Source organism: Eumetopias jubatus, unplaced genomic scaffold, assembly GCF_037043125.1.
Source record: "Eumetopias jubatus isolate StellerSeaLion01/CBP00866 unplaced genomic scaffold, mEumJub1_p1.0 scaffold_17, whole genome shotgun sequence".
Lineage (NCBI taxonomy): Eukaryota > Metazoa > Chordata > Mammalia > Carnivora > Otariidae > Eumetopias > Eumetopias jubatus.
This window is the reverse complement of record NW_028274823.1, coordinates 51863082-51882447: the sequence shown is the minus strand read 5'-3', so window position 1 is coordinate 51882447 and position 19366 is coordinate 51863082. Positions and strand designations below refer to the sequence as shown.

The following is a 19366-nucleotide window of genomic DNA, read 5'->3' as shown; positions in this document are numbered from 1 at the left end:
AAACAAGATATAAAACTGGGTGATCCATATTTATCCATCTGGGAGGAAATACACCAAAATATTAATCATGCTTATCTTTGGGTATTGGAAATATGGTTCACTTAAATGTTTTTCTTTATATATTTCTGTGCTTTCAAAATATCCCACACTGAACATGAATAACTTTTCTAATGAAAACTGTCAATGATTTTTAAACATAAAACACTAAGTTCTGCTTTGCAATGATAAGTTTAGAAGGTGAACATGAAAGGTTATTGTTTTGTCAAATCTCAAGGATTTGACCTCAACATGTTTCCCCTTCTGTGTTGAAATCAGTTACACTGTAACAGCACAGACTTTTTGATCAATCAGTCACTGACATTTATTGAGCATCTACTAATCCCTAGGTCTTGGTTTGGCTTGCAACTGTATTCTATTCAAAGAGTGTGTCACTTACAAAATTTCCCATCAAAGGGTATAATTTCAGGGTGGGTCACAGGGTTTTATGGGTGCCTGAACAGCTCTGGAACCACTCATTACTCTGAACACAAATCTCTACCCTCCAACCTGTATCCTAGATCTCTCTCCTTGATTCTCCCATGCAGGCATCAAGGAGCCACACTGTGGGCATCAATATCTGCTATGACAGAGAATAATGACGCCTGTCTCTCAGCAGAGCACTCCTGCTCCCATTTGGCTGGCTCAATATTCAGCTGCAGAGAAGTACTTTAAGCATTTCATGTGGGTGTGTTCTGAGCACATATCAAGATTTCTTTGTGATCTGAGTAACTTAGTGCAAAGACAATGCTTTTCTTGAAAAAGGATGTCTAGTTGGTCATAATGGAAGGCACAAGTTTCTTCATACATTGATTGGTCGGCAGCTAAGCAGCAAATCCAGAGCTTTCTGCATAGAAAGTGGCTGTTTCAGTACCATGGAGCAAACAGATGCTAGGCTCTCAAATGCCAATTATAACAGACAATTCCTATGGAGAATGTGCTAGCTAGAACAAACTTCTGTACGACTCACCCGACCCAGAGGGCATCATTCTTTTCTGGATGAACAAAAACACTAGAATCGAAGAAACACAGACTTCCGAAGGGAGGATTGTAATAAGGAAGTGTGATCTTTCGCCTCCTGAGCTACCCACGTAGTCTAAGGAATATGGGAGTCTCTCTTCCCACTACCAACGTTGGGGTTCCACCCCTAGTCAGAGAAGCCTTTCATCCCAATAAGACAACATGGCACCCCTGGTTATGTGTACTAACCTCAGAATTCAGCTCATATGGTTTTAAATCCCTGATTCGCCACTCAACACCTACGACAATGGGAATGTTGCCTGACTTTTCTATGCCTCCAATTCCTCATCCATGTAACAAGAACACAAAAATCCCAGTGCAAGCCAGCTTATAGGATAGTGTTAAATGAGATACTTCGTGTAACTTGAAATGCACAACAAATAATAAACGGTAGCTTATAAAAATAACCGGCTAGCAAAGCAACCAATTTGGAAAATTCCCTCTCTCTGTGTTTCTGTGTTCTCATCTCTTATATCAGAGATCTGGCCCAGATCACGTGCATAGCCTCCTTGGCCTCTGAACTTTGATATTTCTCAGACCCCATATGTAGACGGAGTAACACGCATGGAGGAAGCCGAGGAATGCTGGGCAGAGGACCTGACTGCACAGGGAAATCTGAGCCCGCAGTGCCACCTAGCCTGCTCTGAGTACACCCCTCTGCGCCTGTGTTTCTAACTCACTGGTGCGTCTTCCTCTTTTTATTTTTTTTAAAGTATAATTACCAGAGCTTATGTTTCACAGTTAATGCTGTCAAGCCTTTTAAACTAATTGGTCTTTTATAGAAAATTTAACTGAAAATTAACACATCTTTTAATAACATTGCCTTAACTTTAATGGCACTTTGCCTTTCGTTTATAATTGCTCTAAAATTGTCATTTTCCATGCCATAGCTGCCATTTTTTAGATTTGTTAGTTTTCATGGTGTAGATTTTTATTTTTAGTATTTTTCTTTCATGAAGGATGAGAACAATTTGATTTTTTTTTTTTTTTTTTCCCAATCCCGGGCCTGCCTGGCCTGATGAAACAGTGGTGGTATGTTCCGGGTGCAACAGAGCACACTCCCATTTGCCACATGGACACCAGTGCTAGGTCCTCTGCCTTGGGATGGCCCATGGGCCATCCCTCACCTTGAGAACAGAAGAAATGAGGCTCTTGAGTGGAGTGTAAGGAAGAGGGCCAGGGAGGAGTCATTTGTTTATATAACGTGGCACGGATTAGCTCGGGCTGATGGAGAACTTGGTCGGCTCCATGACACCCTCCTGGGGTGCAGCCAAAACACAATTACAATTAAGAGAGCAAATCATGTGGGTCCATCTTCCAGATGGCCACATTCTTCAGTCTTACCAACACAAGCCCAGTTATTTCTGACAAACAGAGACCAGCTCTGATATTAGAGAATAGAATACAGAAACATATAACATACGTGTATATATGTCTACACACATATATAATAAATCTACTTCTTTGTAGTTACATTTGATCTGAAGAAATATTTGTCTATTCTGTGAAAGATTTTCATCTACCTTTGTCCTTACCCAATTACCCTTATGTGATAAGGGACTGTTAATATCATTCCCATTAACAGTTGGACCGAACTGGGTCCCAGACAGTGGAAAAGACATGCATGGGCTGCTGGTGAGCTGGGACTGGAATCTGTACGTCCTAATTCATGAGCCAGCACCACACTGTCTCTCCTATAAGTCCTCGCCTTTGTTATGAAATGCAAATTCATCGAACATGCAAATACCCACCCTGGGCATTGGTGCAGTGGGCAAAGCAAAGACACGCTTGGCACAAAATGCTCATACTGAAGTTTTTCTTGGGCTCCTGGGGGATTCAGCAGCAGAGATCCCCAAAAAGGTTGAGGGTTCAAAGAAAATGGACATCATATGCTCATCCTCCTGACTCCAAGGACAGGCACATGGCCAGAAGCCCAAGGATGCTGTCTGACTACAGTCGCAGAGGCTCACAAAATTAGAAGCAGGAGGCCTGTAAGTCTGGTTCAGTGGGATGCAGAGGCAGGGACCGGTGGGATGAGTGAAGCGGGCCTGGGAGAGTTCAACAGGGAACACGGTGGGCTGTAACTAAAGGAAGCCTAACTCAGCTCTAGCCCGTCGGTGCTTTGTGGGTATCTGGGAATCTGCTTCGTGACTCCAATCAAAATAAGCCGGAAACCCATATTTTATGTATGATTTTAAAGATTTTATTTATTTATTTTAGAGAGAGAATGAGATAGAGAGAGAGCATGAGAGGGGAGAGGGTCAGAGGGAGAAGCAGACTCCCCGCCGAGCAGGGAGCCCAATGCGGGACCCGATCCCGGGACTCCAGGATCATGACCCGAGCCAAAGGCAGTCGCCTAACCAACTGAGCCACCCAGGCGCCCTTATGTATGATTTTAAAATATTGGCAACAAATTCCATTTAAAAATGAAAAGCTCTGGGAAATGCAGAACTTGTCTGTGGGATGGGTGTTGCCTGCAATGTGCCATTTTGAGACTTCTACGAGAGACGATTCATTAGAAGACAGAGATCAATCCAGGTCCTCATGCCAATACATTGTGCTGTTTCTCTACCCTTCTTCTCTTAAAATGAGTGCACGAGGATGGAGTGCGGGACAGAAAAATAATCGGGGGTTACTTCAGGAGTCAACTCAGTGATGGGTGTTCCCCTCCAGCCAGCACACACAGGAAGCAGTGACCTCAGGGAGGGTCCTGGTGGGATCCAAAGGAAGATGAGTGAAGTGTTTAACCCTGACTTAGGACTTGATGGGACATGGTCTTTTGTACTCCATACTCACAGTGTGGACAGCAGCTTTGCCTGTCTGACTGTTTCTGGCATGTCCCTCCCCTGTATCTACTATGTTCCAAGCATGACAGCCTTCAACAACTCCCTCAGACCCCCCAAAGTCAGCTCAGCACCACTGTTTAGCTTTGCCCTCCAATCTTTCTCCTGCCTTGGAAACCTCGTCACCCTCGCCCCCACGTGCTCTCTTCTGACTTTTCGGTGTCAGCTTCCAAGTTTTCAGCTGAGACAACTGTACTCTGACCATTGTGGCTAACACAGGTCTCCACACCCATTCAAATGATTTTATGTTCTTCAAATCAGTTTCGCCCATTTGATTTTATTCATTTACTACTACCGATGGTAGCTATCATTACTGATTTACATAATCATTTACATAATTATTGCCCCCTAGAATGAAAGTTCCAACAACATGAGGGCAGGGTCTTCCTCTTTCTTCTCCACTGCTAAATCCCCAGCATCCAAATAGTGCCTGGCATTTAGTTAAGTGCTCAGTGAAGGCAATGATCAATAATAATAAATACAATATTGAGCTTGTCATGTGTGAAGTGCTGCACTAATCACTTTACAGCCTTAACTCACTTATTTATCTCGACAATTCTATGAGGTAAGTGCTATTACTATCCCAATTTTAAAGATGACAAAACTGAGGCACAGAGAGATTAAGTTTACACCGCCAGTAAATGCTGGTGCTGGGATCGGCATCCGGGCAGTTTGGCTCTTGGTTCATGACTTTTCTGCCTAGGGAGGGGCCAGGTAGAACTCAAATTGGGGCTGTGGGTGGGGCGAGGGCTGTCTGTGGAAAAGAAGTCTGAACACTTGAGTGCCAGTTTCAGCTCTAAATGCAGAGACGCTTCCTTTCATCTTTTCCATGTGTGTGTGAGCAGCAAGCTGGTACCCCTCTGAAAAATGCATAGCCTAGTTGTGAGCCTCTTCCTAGAGGCACATTCCCACAAGCATAATTATTCCTTCTGATCATGTGTTTCTGCTGTTGATTAGCAGGAGAAAGCCACGAGGCCATGTCTGCAACATCCCTATCTGTTCAGGGATGCTTGTGACAAATCAAAACATTATTCTTTTAACAAATGAGGCAGTAAGCAGCAGGAGTTGAGTTATGAAGGACAATATTCAGGGGATGTTTAGACACACGATTAAGTGGCAATTTGGGGGCTAGAAAAAGGAGATCATGGACATCTGAGGAGGTGAGTGTATGCGAACATCGCGGCGTTGCTTGTAAGCGAATGCCTGGGATGGAAGCTTACCTCTGGTTCCCGATGCTTGGAGTCTCAATTTCTCAATTTACATTCCTGCCAACCTTTTCAATTCCTTCTAGTTACTGCCTTGGTTCCTGACTAATCTCCTGGTTTTTCATAAATTAGGGTTGGGGTGGAATGCAAAGAAATCATTGGTAACATTTTTGTCAGAAGGCCCGATTCGACTGGGTCTGCTGAGCCCGACCCAATGCAAGACGTCACAGTGGAACTTGTTCATCCCAGACAAGGAAAACCAGGCCTGGAACCATTGGATAGGCGTTTTGACTAATGATCTGAAAAGTCACTGTCAGTGTATCAGTTAAATACATCTTGCCTCAGGTTTATTCACATTATTGTCCGAAAGATCAGACACTGTGGCTGAAGTGCCTTGCACAGTTCTGGGCCCTCAATAAATGAAGCCGATGGTGAGTGCAATGACTGTTACTAGATTCCTGATACTCTTCTTTCCCAGGCTGGAATTCAGAAGGAATGCTTCGGCAGACCGGTCGCATCCACACGCATCCATAGGTGTCTTAGCTCCTCTCTCCAAGACACTTCAGTTTGCATTTCAAAGGAGATTAGAGATGGCTTCTTAAAAATTTCAAACCAACCCACTTTGATTTCTCATCTGAGTTTCCAAGAACTGACTCACTGGTAGTGCTATAGACGGACAGAGGTGCCGCTCAGATCCAGAGGGGCCACCTACTCCCATCCCATGGCCACCCAGTGCCCCTTCGGTTGTGTAGGGGTGAAGTTCTTTGCTGCTTAAAATCCATTTTATGGGCTTACTGGTATGAGAGGCTGGTTTCACGGGCATGTGGCCTGTGCGGTCACCCATGGTGCATGCTCAGAAGGGCCCCTCACTTGGCTGAAAGCTCTGCAGTCATCATTTTGAAGTTCTTAATAACGTACGAAAAAGTGGCCTTGCTAATTAATAGCTGCCTGGAATATCCTGCATGTCTGATATGTAGAAACATAAATAATTGTATAAGTTTGGATTTTATAAAATGTTAATAGAGTATTTTGGGGTTCTTGAACAAAAAAGCTACTGTACCCAGTTTAACCATCTTTTAGTGAGACCAGTCTCCCGTAATCTCTCTAATTAGGATCAGAAGTAAAATGAAATTTCTAAAGAGATGAATTACAGAAATCTATTGGAAACTGAAGACCAGTACAGACAATTTGGCACTGTCTGAGCACATCCTGTAGCTTTCATCATTCCTTCTGGCTTGCTTAAGGAGTTTGAACAAACTGAGCCCAACATCACTAGCAGGTAGAGAGGTTAGGCCCAGAACCATCAGGCCATCAGAAAGAAATCACAAGTCCTTGGAAACTGAGAGCGCCTTCTCTAGTGACCTTTTTCTCTCCTTCTTGGCTTTGGAAAGCAAAGGTCTGGCATGACGCCTAGTCAACCTTAATTCAGATGAATATTGCTTCATAATTATTTTTAAATCTATAATTCTAATTTTTTTAAAATAAGATATGCTTGCAGTTGGACCACATTCAGGAATATAGAATAACCTAAATTAGTCTTAAAAAGCTTTATGTTTTTTCTTTCCTCAAATAGAGGTTCTTCTGGGATTAGCTTTAATGAATAGCAAAGAATAATGCATAATTAGCATATCAGTTGTTTAACACATTCAGGAGAATAGCCTTCTTAAGCACTTTAAGAAATGTATGTGTATAAAAACTCTCAGAGCTATGTTTATGGTTTTAATGTGTTCAGTAAAACTCCTTTTCATGGATTCCTCAAAGGTCAGTTTTTATCCAGCTTATGTCTATATTTTCATAAATTGTGAATTTGAGAATTCCAAAATAAAGAGGCTTTTCTCTATAATAAATAAAGACACTCAGTGGGAACACTTCACAATCCCCTCTTGTAACCCATTCTAGTGTCTGCTTTTGCCTTTTGCAATTCAAGAGAGCTCCATGAACTGGGGGCCTACTTTTTAATGTTACTTGTTTTTGGTCTCAAAAGTGAAAAAACAATGCCTTGATTGTTTGGTGCATATCAAGTTATAAAAGAAACCAGTGATGCTTTTGACCCCTCAGACAGCCCACCCTCCTCTCTTTGCTACTACTTCATTCCTGCCCAGCAGCAGGAAACTGGCCATGCCTGACCCTCATGCATGGTCCTCTCCCAGGCCTTACATTTCAGTGACGAGCAGTGACCTAGGAGTCACCCTTGACACTTTGTCCTCTTCCATATTCTGCTCATATTCAATCTATCCCCAAACCCTATCAATCTTCCTGACCAACACCACCCAGACGCACCCAACTCCCTCTAGCCCTGCCAGCTCTATCCTTATCCAAACTTTGATAGCCCCATATTCAGATTTCCTGCCGCCATCTTGCCTCCTGAGCCATCCTCCACACACCCGCCAAAACAATCCTCTTAAAACATAAACCGGATCACACGACTTGCCAGCTTAAAACCATCCTTCAATGCCTCCTCATTGACCTTAAGAAAAAAACCAAAGCCATGACAGTGGGTTTCTTGGTCTTATAGGTCCAACCTTGCCTCATACGCTCCTCTTCCTTTCTCACTGTGGCCCAGCTACAAAGGCTTTCTTTGGCCTCCTTAAATTGCCAGTTTCCTTCACCACCAGGCCTTTGCATTTTCTTTCCTTCTTTGAGGGGGATATTCTTCCCCACAAAATCTCCCCTCTTCCTGATCTTCCTCATACTTTCAAGAATTCATAATCAAACATTTATTTGTACAACAGTTTGGTATCCCCTTCTAGATTGCAAGCTTTGTGTGGTCATGCTGTCCCCAGCTCCAGTCCTGCGCCTTTGATGTTAGAGGTCGGAGGTGCCCTACTCCCATATCCCGCACCCACTCACCGCGCTCATGAGCGAGTCCAGGACACTGACTGCAAATGCTGTCCCACATGCAAATGGCTGCGTGAGGTACAGTTCTGTGTCGGGGTCATCATCATCGTCTTGGTCCAAAAACTGAACATTAGTATCATTCACTAGAAAAAGTATAAAATGAGAATTAGCTCAAAAGACCACACACACGCAGCAAAGCCAGAGAAAGAGCACGTTACTGATTTAGCAACACTGAAGTCACTGAAAAGGAGAGAAAAGCATGGGAGAAGCTGTGGATGAATCTTGGGGTGGGAGCCAGTGGACTCAATGGACTGCTCTTATGTGATTGTTCAAGCTTCCCAGGCCTGGAGAGCAATGAGTTCAAGCAGCCTTGCTCCATGGCAGACCACTGGAGAATGGCTGGACAGTGCTGGTCAGTCCTTTGGTATAGTTTTAGAATCATGACCGAAAAACACTTCAGGGTATTTTTCGGTTGCCAAGTCCTTTGAGAGACGGACATATTTCAAGGATGAGTAGCCATGAGTAGCCATGCTGGGATGCTAAGTTTAGCCACAGGAAAAGAAAGCAACTTATCGAGACCGGAGAGAAGGAGACTAGGTGCACAGCAAAGGCGCATAGCAAGGAATTCACCTGTAGGCAGGACCTACATCCTCCCTGGGGTCAGCCCGGGTAGGGTCTGGTGTCCCTAGCCCTGAATCCAGGACCACCCTGACAGGCCCTGTTTGATAGAACAGTGACCCCAGGTGGGATGGATCCCTGGCTGTCTCCAGCTGCTTGCTGACAAGTACTTGCTGTGCATTCCGAGTTGCATGGGGACGCCCACGTTCTCCCTTTCCCCTTCTACACAGCTCAATCTTTTATGTGCTGCAGCTCCATGAGATGCTGTAGTTCATTTCCATCTGAGGATTCCTCAAGGACTCCTCCGGCAGGCAGGTGCAGACTGATTGGCTGTGTCACTGAGATGTCTTTAACTTATTAAAAATTAAATGACAAATTAATTTCCATTCCCATCTTGGCTTCAGAAATTATCAGTTTTGCAGAGCAAGTAATAGGGAAGAAAGGGTGTGGTGGGGGAGGAGATGAGCGCTCGTGATTTCTGGAATAATTATGGTGCTTTTAGGAAAAGAATAGATGAGGTTTCCTTTTTCTGATTCCTTTCTAAATGTATTGGTAATGAATTCTCTTTCCTAGAGTTATTGTTTTAATTTTTTTTCCTAAGCGTAACATTCTGGATAACTTTTTCTTTCAACTTTTGCTTGTTTATTGTGTAAGGCAGAATAAATAATAGGATAAAAAGCTAGGCATGGAATTAGTTTTAAATGACACCATCTTGTTTCCCTAGAGAAAAATTTTAATGGAGGAACATCTTTGCTCAGTAACACTTGAATTACAGGCTAGTGGGTAAAAGTACAAAATGCAGGATCGGACAAGTAAGCTTTGAATCTGGGCTCTGTACAAACTCTGTATAAGCCTGCGGCTTCATCATTCTGCACCTTACTTTCTCTCTCTATAAAATGGGAGAGTTACTAGCAGCTCTCATGAGATTGTCAGGAGGCTCCTAGGAGATTGTGCTTGGTGAGCCTGGCCCAGGACCTTGACAAATATTAGCTGCTCTCAGGATTGCCTGTCTGATTAAATATTCTGTCTACCCTACTACATTATGAAAATTTCCAGCTTCCCTCCGCCTCTCTCAGAAGCAAGTAAGGCTTTGCTCAGGGATCCTACACCGTCAAATGGGAGGGAGCTTTTCCTCTCCTCCCTCCATTTACCCAAAAGCACATTGGAGGCCACAGTTTTGGCTTCCTGCTTTGTGAATCAGAAAACGTGAACTCTGGACAGTAATGCAGAGGAGCATGGTTTTAATTACTTAGAACAACCAAGGATGGTGTGTGCATTGACACTCCAAAAGGGGTAGCATCTGTTATCTCTTTTCAAGACCATGGGGAAGGGCTGGTAGTGGACTTGGAGGGCAAGTGGCCACAGGTAGGGAGAGATGGCTAGATCGCCAGCGAGCCAGGCATTTTAGTCAATGGGAAAGAGCTAAGGCAGGAACCACGGTTCTGTGAAAATCCTGTGTCTTGTTCTGGGAGAGTCTCACAGGGAGAGCAGACAGTGTTACCCAAAGCCTATTTCACAGAACAGTAATTATATGGTGCTAACATGTGATTTTTAACCCCTCCCCCAGTGTTTTAGGTCATAGATGACTAGAAACCAGGTTAAGTAGCCTTAAGCAAATGTCCTTCTTGTGGAACTTCTAGAAGCTTTTTACCCACTACCATCAATTGAAACTCTCCAAGTGGATGAAGACAGGAATATACTACACAGCTTTAAAAGAACCTGGTATCCTTTGTGCTTTTTAGAAGGCATTTTACTGGTTTGGCATTATGCAGAACACATCTCAGAACATGCAGGTAAACAGTAAATATTTGTGGGGATGCGGGGAAGCGAAGTGGTCAGACGATGATGGTATGTTTGCCAAAGGTGGTATGACCACCAGGAAAATAGGGCTTAACACAGAAGGTAAGGGTGATGTGAACACATGGAAGGTTCTCTGAGCTCACAGAAGAAATCTGGTGAGGGAAGAAGGCTTTGGGAAATTCAGTTATGCTAACTGAATGTCTGCCTCATTGCCTCAGATTTGGGGCACCAAGCCTTCTCTTTCCTCTTCTCCTAATCACAAATTGAGATATCCTAGTTAGTTGCTAGCATACGAACTCCAAACAGAAAAAGAAATTCCTGGCAGTAATGATTTTGAAATGCCGCTGAAGGTTTCTGAGATGGAGATATTTGGATGAATTTTCCAACCAGCGGTCTGGGCTGCATGAGCTTCCTGGGCCTCTTACAACCCTAAGGTCCTGAGAAGAGCAATCCAGAAACCTAGGCTTTTAGCCAACTTCTCTAAACATGAAAAAGACACCTCTCCTACTGTTGGAAACAGAAAATAGTGCAATACTCCTTGACCTGAGTGAATTTGTCCTGATAAATAGCTACGTCTACAATAATGCAGTGCTGAATGGTGGACAATTTATTCCTTAGTTTCCAGACAACTCACAAGCAAGATTACTGTGTTAAAAGCCTGCTCTCTTATTTTGAAATATATTTTGGGGCCAAGAGAATGGCATGTTCGTTTCATTTGTGAGTCATTCGAAGGCAGGTGCTCCCCACCTCTCTATCCACCCCTCTGCAGAGCAGTACTTTTGCTGTCTCTATTTAGAAGATCAATCCCCAGTTCTGAGACCTGCTGCTGATGGGTGCCTTTTACAGAGTTATTAACCAAGTCCCGGGGAAGTGTGAAGGGCCTGACAAATGTAGTCATGACCAGAACCCTTCATCTTCCTGGTGAGTCCACTCTGAATCTCCGGGAGGCTCTGGGCCAGCCGGGTGGGGGTCAGAGCGCAGACCTGTGGCTCAGTGGCTGCTAACGTCATCCTCGGCACCCTTCTTGAAATCTGGCTTTCATAAGAAAAAGGTCCCCTAGGAGCTGGCTGCTTTTATGGCCTCAGAACCAGAGCTTCTGAGAAAAGGTCTCGTAGGGGGAAAAAAAAAAAAAAGGCAAATAAAGTCAGAATAAAGGAAAATAAACAGCTAGAGGGAAGGCTCCGTCTTAGGTTTCTTATCTTAAAATTTTTATATTTCTCCTTTGACTTCTCTGAGAGCTGTGAAGACATGTCAGTCAAACTGACAGCGTGTTGGAAGAGGAATATAAGGGAGAAGGCGGGAGAGCAGGGGGATACATGGAAAGGGGGGGGGGGAAGGCCCAGGCCAAAGAAAATGAATTAGAGCAAAGATGCTTTAGAAGCAACTGCCAGGTCAGATGGGTGTGATCAAAGGTTTACTGATGCTGTGTGGGGGAAAAAATCATTAAGAAAGGCCAGAACAAGACAGTCGATTCCAACCAGAGCCACAAATAAAACACATTCAAAGCAGTGCCATGGGGTAGTCTCTCTGTTACAGCCCATGAAATAAAAAACAAGCCGATGATAGTTGGAAACACCAACAACAGAACAAAAGGAGATACCGATGTGAAGGAAAACAGTGCTTCTTACCCAGTTCAGTTATCATTAGAATGTGCGTCCCACTGTTTTTTTCCTGATTGACTGATACCAAAGGCAACTTGCCAGGTTTAGCTAATTGGATACAGCATTTAAGGGTTGGGGAAAGGGAGTGGAGGAAAGTACAGAAAAAGAAGAGCATGAGGGAATAACAGAGGACACATTGTAACGTAAGGGGACCCATCACCGTAGGTGGTTAGTATTGTCTTGGGGGAAAGAGACCACTCAGCAGCTTTGCAAATTCACAGATGGTAGGAGGGAATGCCATGGCTGGGTTAAAAGTTGGGTTCCACTGGCCTGTGATCATGGCCGTCCAAACCCCATCCTATTTTAGGCCAGAGGAGCATTAGCTGAGAAGTTCAACGAGAATAGATTAAATGCCCACTGCCTCCACCCAGTTCTCAGAATGGGTTTGGCTTAGACCTGTGGCTTTGTACCTCAGTGGAGGGCTCTGATTGCAGGAGCTGTCTGGAGGTGCTTCCAAGGAAAATCACCAGGAAGAGTTCATGGATTATGCCTTTCCTCCTTTCCTCCCCCTTCCCTAATTTATGCCCCAATCTCAAATCCATCATCTCAAACTCCATTGAGAACAGAGACCAGCGTGAAGGAAACTGTCTATTCATCTCAGAGGAAAGATAGATCAGTTTTCCTTTTGGTAATCTGTCATATTGCTACCCATACCTCTCTTCACCGCCCCCCCCGACTAGAGCCCTCTATGCTGAAGGAGTTAAGAAACAGGCTACCCTCGTATCCTACATGGCTGGAAGAGAGGACAACAAAATCTGCCCAAAGCTGACATTCACCCCTACCTAGTTCAGTAATGATGGGGATGTTGACCCCAGTCGTGATGGATGGCTGGCGTAACATCCCGTGCACTGGGCTGTTATCTGGGGAGGATCTGTCCATTCCTGGAGGTGTGAACCCTAGTGGAAAAAAAAGAGAGGAGGGAGATAAGTCAGAGACATGGAAAGCTTGGGAATAATATGAGTATAAGATACATACATAATTTAAAAAAAAGTAGTTTATGCATTATTTGCAGGTCAACAATTAGCACTCTCAGGATAAACTCGGATGTGTTGCTTTGGTGAAGGACAAAGTAGGAGGCCATTATCAATAATTCTAACCTGCCTTGATAGCTCCCTAAAAATGAGTCTCTACATCAATTACTGCTCTTGCTCACAGATTTTTGTTCCAGGCAGACAAGAAGATTGTACCTCTGTGCCTCCATGTGACAGGAAATGCTCTAGGCCATGAAAAGTGAACAGAACAATGTATACCATTGCTTCTGGTACAAAGATTTGATTTTCTGCCTCCCTTCCCAGACTGTGGCAACCATGGGAACATGGGTTACTATAGAGAGGAAGGCTGGGCAGCAGCCCTGGACAGTAACCCAGACCGCGAAGCATTCTGAGTGAGTGAAGAGGTGATCTCTGTTGCTTGAAGATACTGGGGATCGTGGTGTTGTTACCACAGCATAACCTAACCTATCCTGACTATTACGGTAAACCAACTGATTACTTATTCTCTTGCCAATGAGTGACTCAAGCCGGGGTTTTTGACAGATTCTCGTCAAAGGGAAGTGGGAGGAAATCTGCTTGGGGACTTTTAGGAAGGGTTTCCTTGCCTTAAAATAATCACACAGGAAGAGATTGTCTTTTAATTCACTGCACATTGCTCTCGTACCTGTAGTGCCTGGAATTGTGGCAGCCATCTTGCAACTAGGATGGGCACCAGCTGAAGACAAAGCCAGCTTAAGGAGATTGGCTGAACAAATGATGGAAAGACTTAACAACAGAAAGAACTATCCTTGAGAGAGCACCTGGGTGGCTCAGTCAGTTGAGTGTCAGCTCAGTTTTTGGCTCAGGTCATGATCTCAGGGTCTTGGAATTGAGCCCTGCATTGGTCTCTGTGCTGGGCATGGAGCCTGCTTGGGATTCTCTCTCTCTCCCTCTGCCCCTCCCCTACTCTCTCTCTCTATCAAAATAAATAAATAATAAATAAATAAATAAATAAAATAGAAAGAACGATCCTTGAGTTACTGAATTAGCTAGCCTTAGAGCCAAAACCAACTGACCTCAGGATTTCTTACTACATAGGACTTTATATACAGTATATACAAATGAGATTATAATATACACTATGATAATGAGATTGTCTATATTTTATATATATAATAATTACATATGTATATGTACATATACATATATATTTTCTTATGGTAAAAAATCCTGAGGTAGGATAGTTTGGTTTTGTACACACACACACACACTATATGTACACACACACACACACACACACACAATTTTATAAATATGTAGTTGATTCTTCCACAACACAGGTTTGAGCTGTGTGGGTCCACTTATATGCGAATTCTTCTTGATAGATATAATGCAGTCCTGTAAATGTAATTTCCTTATGACTTTCTAAATAACATTTTCTTCTCTCTAGCTTACTTCACTGAAAGACTATGGTATATAATACACACAACATACCAAAAGTAGTTTCCTCGACACTTTATGTTTATCAGTAGGGCTCCAGTCACCAGGACGCTATTAACAGTTAGGTTTGGGGGACTCAAGAGTTATACATGTATTTTCAACTGTGCAGGGGGCTGGCACCCCTCAACTCCCCCATTGTTCACAGGTCAACTGTATATATTTTTCTTTTTGTGTAAGCCCAAATGAAGAATTTTCTTTTCATTTGAAAAAGAAGTCCTCCTGACTACTGCAGATGCCCCCGGCTTGTCACAGGTCCCGGAACTCCCCAGCATGCCAAACACGGACTTCATACGGTAAACGCGGGCACAGGCAATTGGAAAGTAGCCTACTTGGTTTCTGATCTTTGCTGTTTGAGCTTCTTAGACCCAAATCCCAAGCACATATTAGAATGAGTTTGGCCCAACCACAACTTCACGGCTGAACAGCTGCCTCTTTAAGGATGAGCATAGAGACCCACAAACATGAGACATTTATTTACCTCATATATTCATTTGACGAAAATTAATTTTATCAAGTGACGCACCTGGCAAGTGCTACCATCAACTGTGCTGGCTGCAAGACCCAATTTGCTCCTGACCTTAGCACACAGGCAGACAGATGTTCACATTCACTTTGGCTTCCCTTCTTTGTCCTTGGGGGATTGGCTACGTGGGCTTATCAGTGAATTAAGGACTTGCAGATACAAAGTCACTTGCTAAGTTTCCAAGGACGAAATTCCAAACAGACCCATGTGGTCAGATCCCTGACCTAGCCTCCAGTAATGTGGCAATGTTGGATTGATTCTGCTTTATAGTACGTGTGAAGCTCCATCTATCAGGAATGAAATGACAGGTGCTCAATAATTGCCTGTTGTTTTCAAGGTGCATTATGCATGAAATGCCAGCAAAATATAAAAGGGTCTTCCTATTTTCTGCTCTCCTGTGTATAAATTTCATACTATTGAACGCCATACTTTCAGAAAGAAAAGGAAAGTTTTATTTACTGTTCATTCTCTGATTGCCATTAATTTTATTCTTTGTGTTGATATGCTGTGCACAGGGTAAGTAATGTCGAGTGACAGTATAATGTCCATCTTTCTAAACTTTGGAATGTGCATTTTTCAGCCAACCACATAACCAAGAACATGCATTTTAAATGCTAGCTGTTTTCTTCCCCAGAATAGCGAAGGGGAAAACTAAACTGTTTTCATCAGAAGTTTCATTCAAAAGCATGAAAAACTACAAGTGACAGCTGTGCAGACTCGGTGGCTGTGACGTTTTTGAATTTCTTCAACTTGACAAGTAAACACCTTAAATCGGTAATGCTATATGCATAATACATGGCCTGTATTTTGACATCCATCATCAAATGCTGACTTGAGAAAATACGGGTTTGTACGTCAAGGAATAGCACCCATAAAACAGGGAGAAATGCAGGTCACACGGTATTAGGAAAACTGTATTTCATTACAGAACCTGCAACAAGCCACAGCATCCTTTTATTTTATCTTATTTAAAGATTCCATTTTCAGCTGTGAAAAGACTCAACTCCTTTGCATGAAACCTTCATTTAGAAATGACATGCTTGCCTCATAGGCCTATTTCATTTTGCTTTCATATTCCATTTTCCCCTCCAGTCGCCAAGCCTGGTTCCATCAGCATCTGCAACTGACAAACTACGGTGGGTGTCCAAAGACATCTCTCCATTAAAAGTCCCTTCTCTCTCCTATGCATGACCCCAAGAAGAGGGTGCTTTTGTTGGCAAGAGAACTTCAGCAATGATAATGTCTCTTTCTCTTTTGCTACTTTTCTAGCTACAAACTGTTCAAAGCAAAAGGCAGAGACAAAAGAAGTAGATTTCATCTTTTTTTTCCTCCCCTTCCTATAGAGTTGTGTTAAAGATGAACAGAATTCATTAACATTGTTTTCTTAGAGGTCCTAATATGGGAAAACCTGTGGTTTGAAACGACAGGGCTGACCCAGATTCCCTAAATGGCCTTGGAGAGAAGAGAAATGCAGGCGCCTTCCTTCAGAAGAGACGAGGCACTCTGGCCCTTGATGGCATCGACCCTATTCGTCATAGCTGCAGTTGATAAAGGGGCAGCTCTAAATTGTGTCCAGGTTTCCCAACTGTCTTGCTCCTCACCCCATCATTGTTTGCTGCAGTGGATACATCTTTGGTTGAACTTTAAGTCTCTCTACGTAAAACAGCACTCTAGTTCCGCATGTGAGAGCACAGTCACATGAAATATACTCCAGGGATCATAATCTACAACTGGAGAATGGTGAAACTGGCAAACTCTCCTTTCACTAGTTAAACTTAACACTGGAGAAATTAATTTTAGAAAACAAGCACTTATTTTGCCAGGAGAGAGGACTAAGAATGTTGGCATCTGAGAGATAGGATGAGAAGTTCTTAATCAGGAAAAGATTCAAGTTCACTCTTAGCAAATTGGTCTCCTGATTCTTTACATGTGTCCCCGTTCTCTCTGTTGAGCATGGCCATAGGAGGCAAGTCTGGAGCTAAAAATGACTTCCAAAGATTACCTGATCTCATTAAATTGAAGGGCCCTCCCCATTCCAATCCTCAGGGGCAGATGTGAGGGGCTTATGTTACCTTTCCATTGTTTTGGCATTAGGCATAAACGGTCCCAATATTGCCCCCCTCCTAAGCATGCCTACTCCACATGCGTTAAAGCTGGACTAACCCACTTTAGGCCACAAACTTTAGGCCAGAGACTGAGTTTTGTTTTTTTAAACTTCCTAGATTGTCTTTAGAATGCCTGCCCATAGAGAAGAAATGGAGTAGAGAGTTAAAATATGAACTTTGAAGTCAGATGTCTTGGGTTCTAATTCTGATTCATTTACTTAAGAGCTATATAACTATGAGCACAGCTCTGACTCTCTGTAAGCCTCTGTTACTTTGTCTATAAGCTGGAAGTATTTCATACATAGGGCAATTGTAAGGATAAAATGAAACCATGTATTCAAAACATTTAGTATAATGCCTGGTATAAGGCAAGTACTCAAAAATTTGACTACTGATGATAATACTTCACTAGGTACACAATTATTTGTGGATAGGCATAGCATCCATCACCACTTCTTCCCTATGGATAAAGAATTGAGGAAGCCTTTGGCATATTTTTTTAAAAAGAATTTTCATGTAGAGTAAACCCTAGAAAATTAATGGTAAGGCAATGAGCACTACAAATCCATTTTGGTAGGAATAATCAGATCACTTCAGTGATAAAAATGAACTTCAAAATATCTAAGGAACAAAGATTTTTGCATAGGAAGATGGTCAGGATTTTCTTTAGGTACACGAAAACTGGGGCCAGTTGTTAAGAAAGACTAAGAAAGTCTCTTAATTCCTTATAGCAACTGCAGAATCTCTCTGGAGCCTTCTTTTTTCAGACCTGATCTCCTGATATTCTTGATTATTTAGGGATATAAAACTTCCTTCTTGAGATCCAAGGCTCCTAAAATGGTTTTTACTACTCTCTTCATTCTTTTCCAGCATTTGTGTTCCTAACCATACGTGCCACTGTTGGTTCAGGTGAACAAAATCAGCAGTGTCTAATGTTCTTTTCATGGTATCGGTTACTCCAGGGGCTGGTAGCACTCAGCCCCTGCCAGGGAGGTTACCTTAAGTAACTTAAGTGACCTTTAGTTAAATGAGACAAGACCATTTCAGTTAGGATGGCTTCAAGTTAAAGAATTTAACACAAACATTTGGGCCATTCCTAAGAAGTTCAAGGAGAAGAGATAGAAGCGGATACAAAGGAGATCACCAAGATTTTGTTTTTTTATTAGTTGTTTTGCGTGCTTGCATCTATGTGCAGCATTCATGAGGCATCATGTGGTTATAGGGGAAAAAAAAAGGCTGTGGCTCAGACAAGATTTATACCATCGAGAACGGCTAGACTTCTAGACTTGGGTTGGGTTCCAGGGTAATGCAGAGGTGAGTGCATTAGAAAACGAGACTCAACATCACTGTCTGTATGGAATTCAAAACAAAGACAAGAGTGTTCTAGATTGGGAACAAAGAAGATAGGTGTAACTAGAACCTCAAGAAAAAAATTCGCTAACATTTATTGAGTGCTTACTATATACTGCACTCCGTTCATGTAATAACTTTAGTTCTCAGAACCATCCTATGTAGATACAACTATTTTGCAGATGAGGAAACCGCAACATGGAGAAGGTAAGTAATCGGCCCCAGGACACACCTAGGAACTAGCAGATCTAATTATCTGTACCCAGGTAAATTGACCCCAGGTCTCCTCTAACCCACCATGCCACGACTTTTATGATGCGTTAAAGCTGGACTAAGAACTTTTCATGGGCCACCTCATTTATTCCTCTGAACAACTCCATGAGTGTTGGAACTGTTAACATCTCCATTTGGTAGATAAGCTAAATAAGATTCAGAATGGTCAAAGAACTTCCTCAAGCACAACCAGTTGGTAAATGGCAGATCTGGGAGTTGACCAGGCAGGCTGACATCAGAGCCCATGGATAACCATGTCCATGCTGCCTTCCCCCTGTGTGGGATGCTCCCTCCTTCTCAGGGGCTGACCCAGGCAGGCCCGTTGGAGGCCTGAGCCAGTCTTATGGTTTTGTTGTTAAGTCACAGGGCTTGGGCTCACAACCCTGAGATCAAGACTGGAGCTGGTATCAAGAGTCGAACACTTAACTGACGGAGTCACCCAGGCACCCTGAGCCAGTCCTACGCTTTTACTGTTTTCACTTTTAAACAATAGCTGATAACAACTGGGACCCATTGTAGTTATGCTTAACTTGCTTTGGTACGGTAGCATGCACAACTCGGTACATATAATAAATGCTTTATTACGGTACTTTTCCATGGGGGAAAACACAAAGTACTTTCTA

General features: G+C 43.0%; 1 protein-coding gene across 29 annotated transcripts in view; it reads right to left on the bottom strand.

The window, feature by feature from the left end:
* The window catches only part of KCNMA1 (potassium calcium-activated channel subfamily M alpha 1), a 744082-nt gene that overhangs the window by 24509 nt on the left and 700207 nt on the right, over positions 1 to 19366 (bottom strand). For 19 of the 29 annotated variants that reach the window (XM_088020041.1, XM_088020042.1, XM_088020032.1 and 16 more), the window contains 2 exons: positions 12804 to 12917; positions 7955 to 8085 (listed from right to left, as the gene is read on the bottom strand). In XM_088020041.1, the coding sequence (XP_087876167.1) occupies positions 7955 to 8085; positions 12804 to 12917 (245 nt within the window). Of the gene's footprint in view, positions 1 to 7954; positions 8086 to 11988; positions 12070 to 12803; positions 12918 to 19366 lie in introns of all 29 variants that reach the window. The other 10 variants (XM_088020031.1, XM_028109572.2, XM_028109573.2 and 7 more) reach the window with 1 other exon arrangement.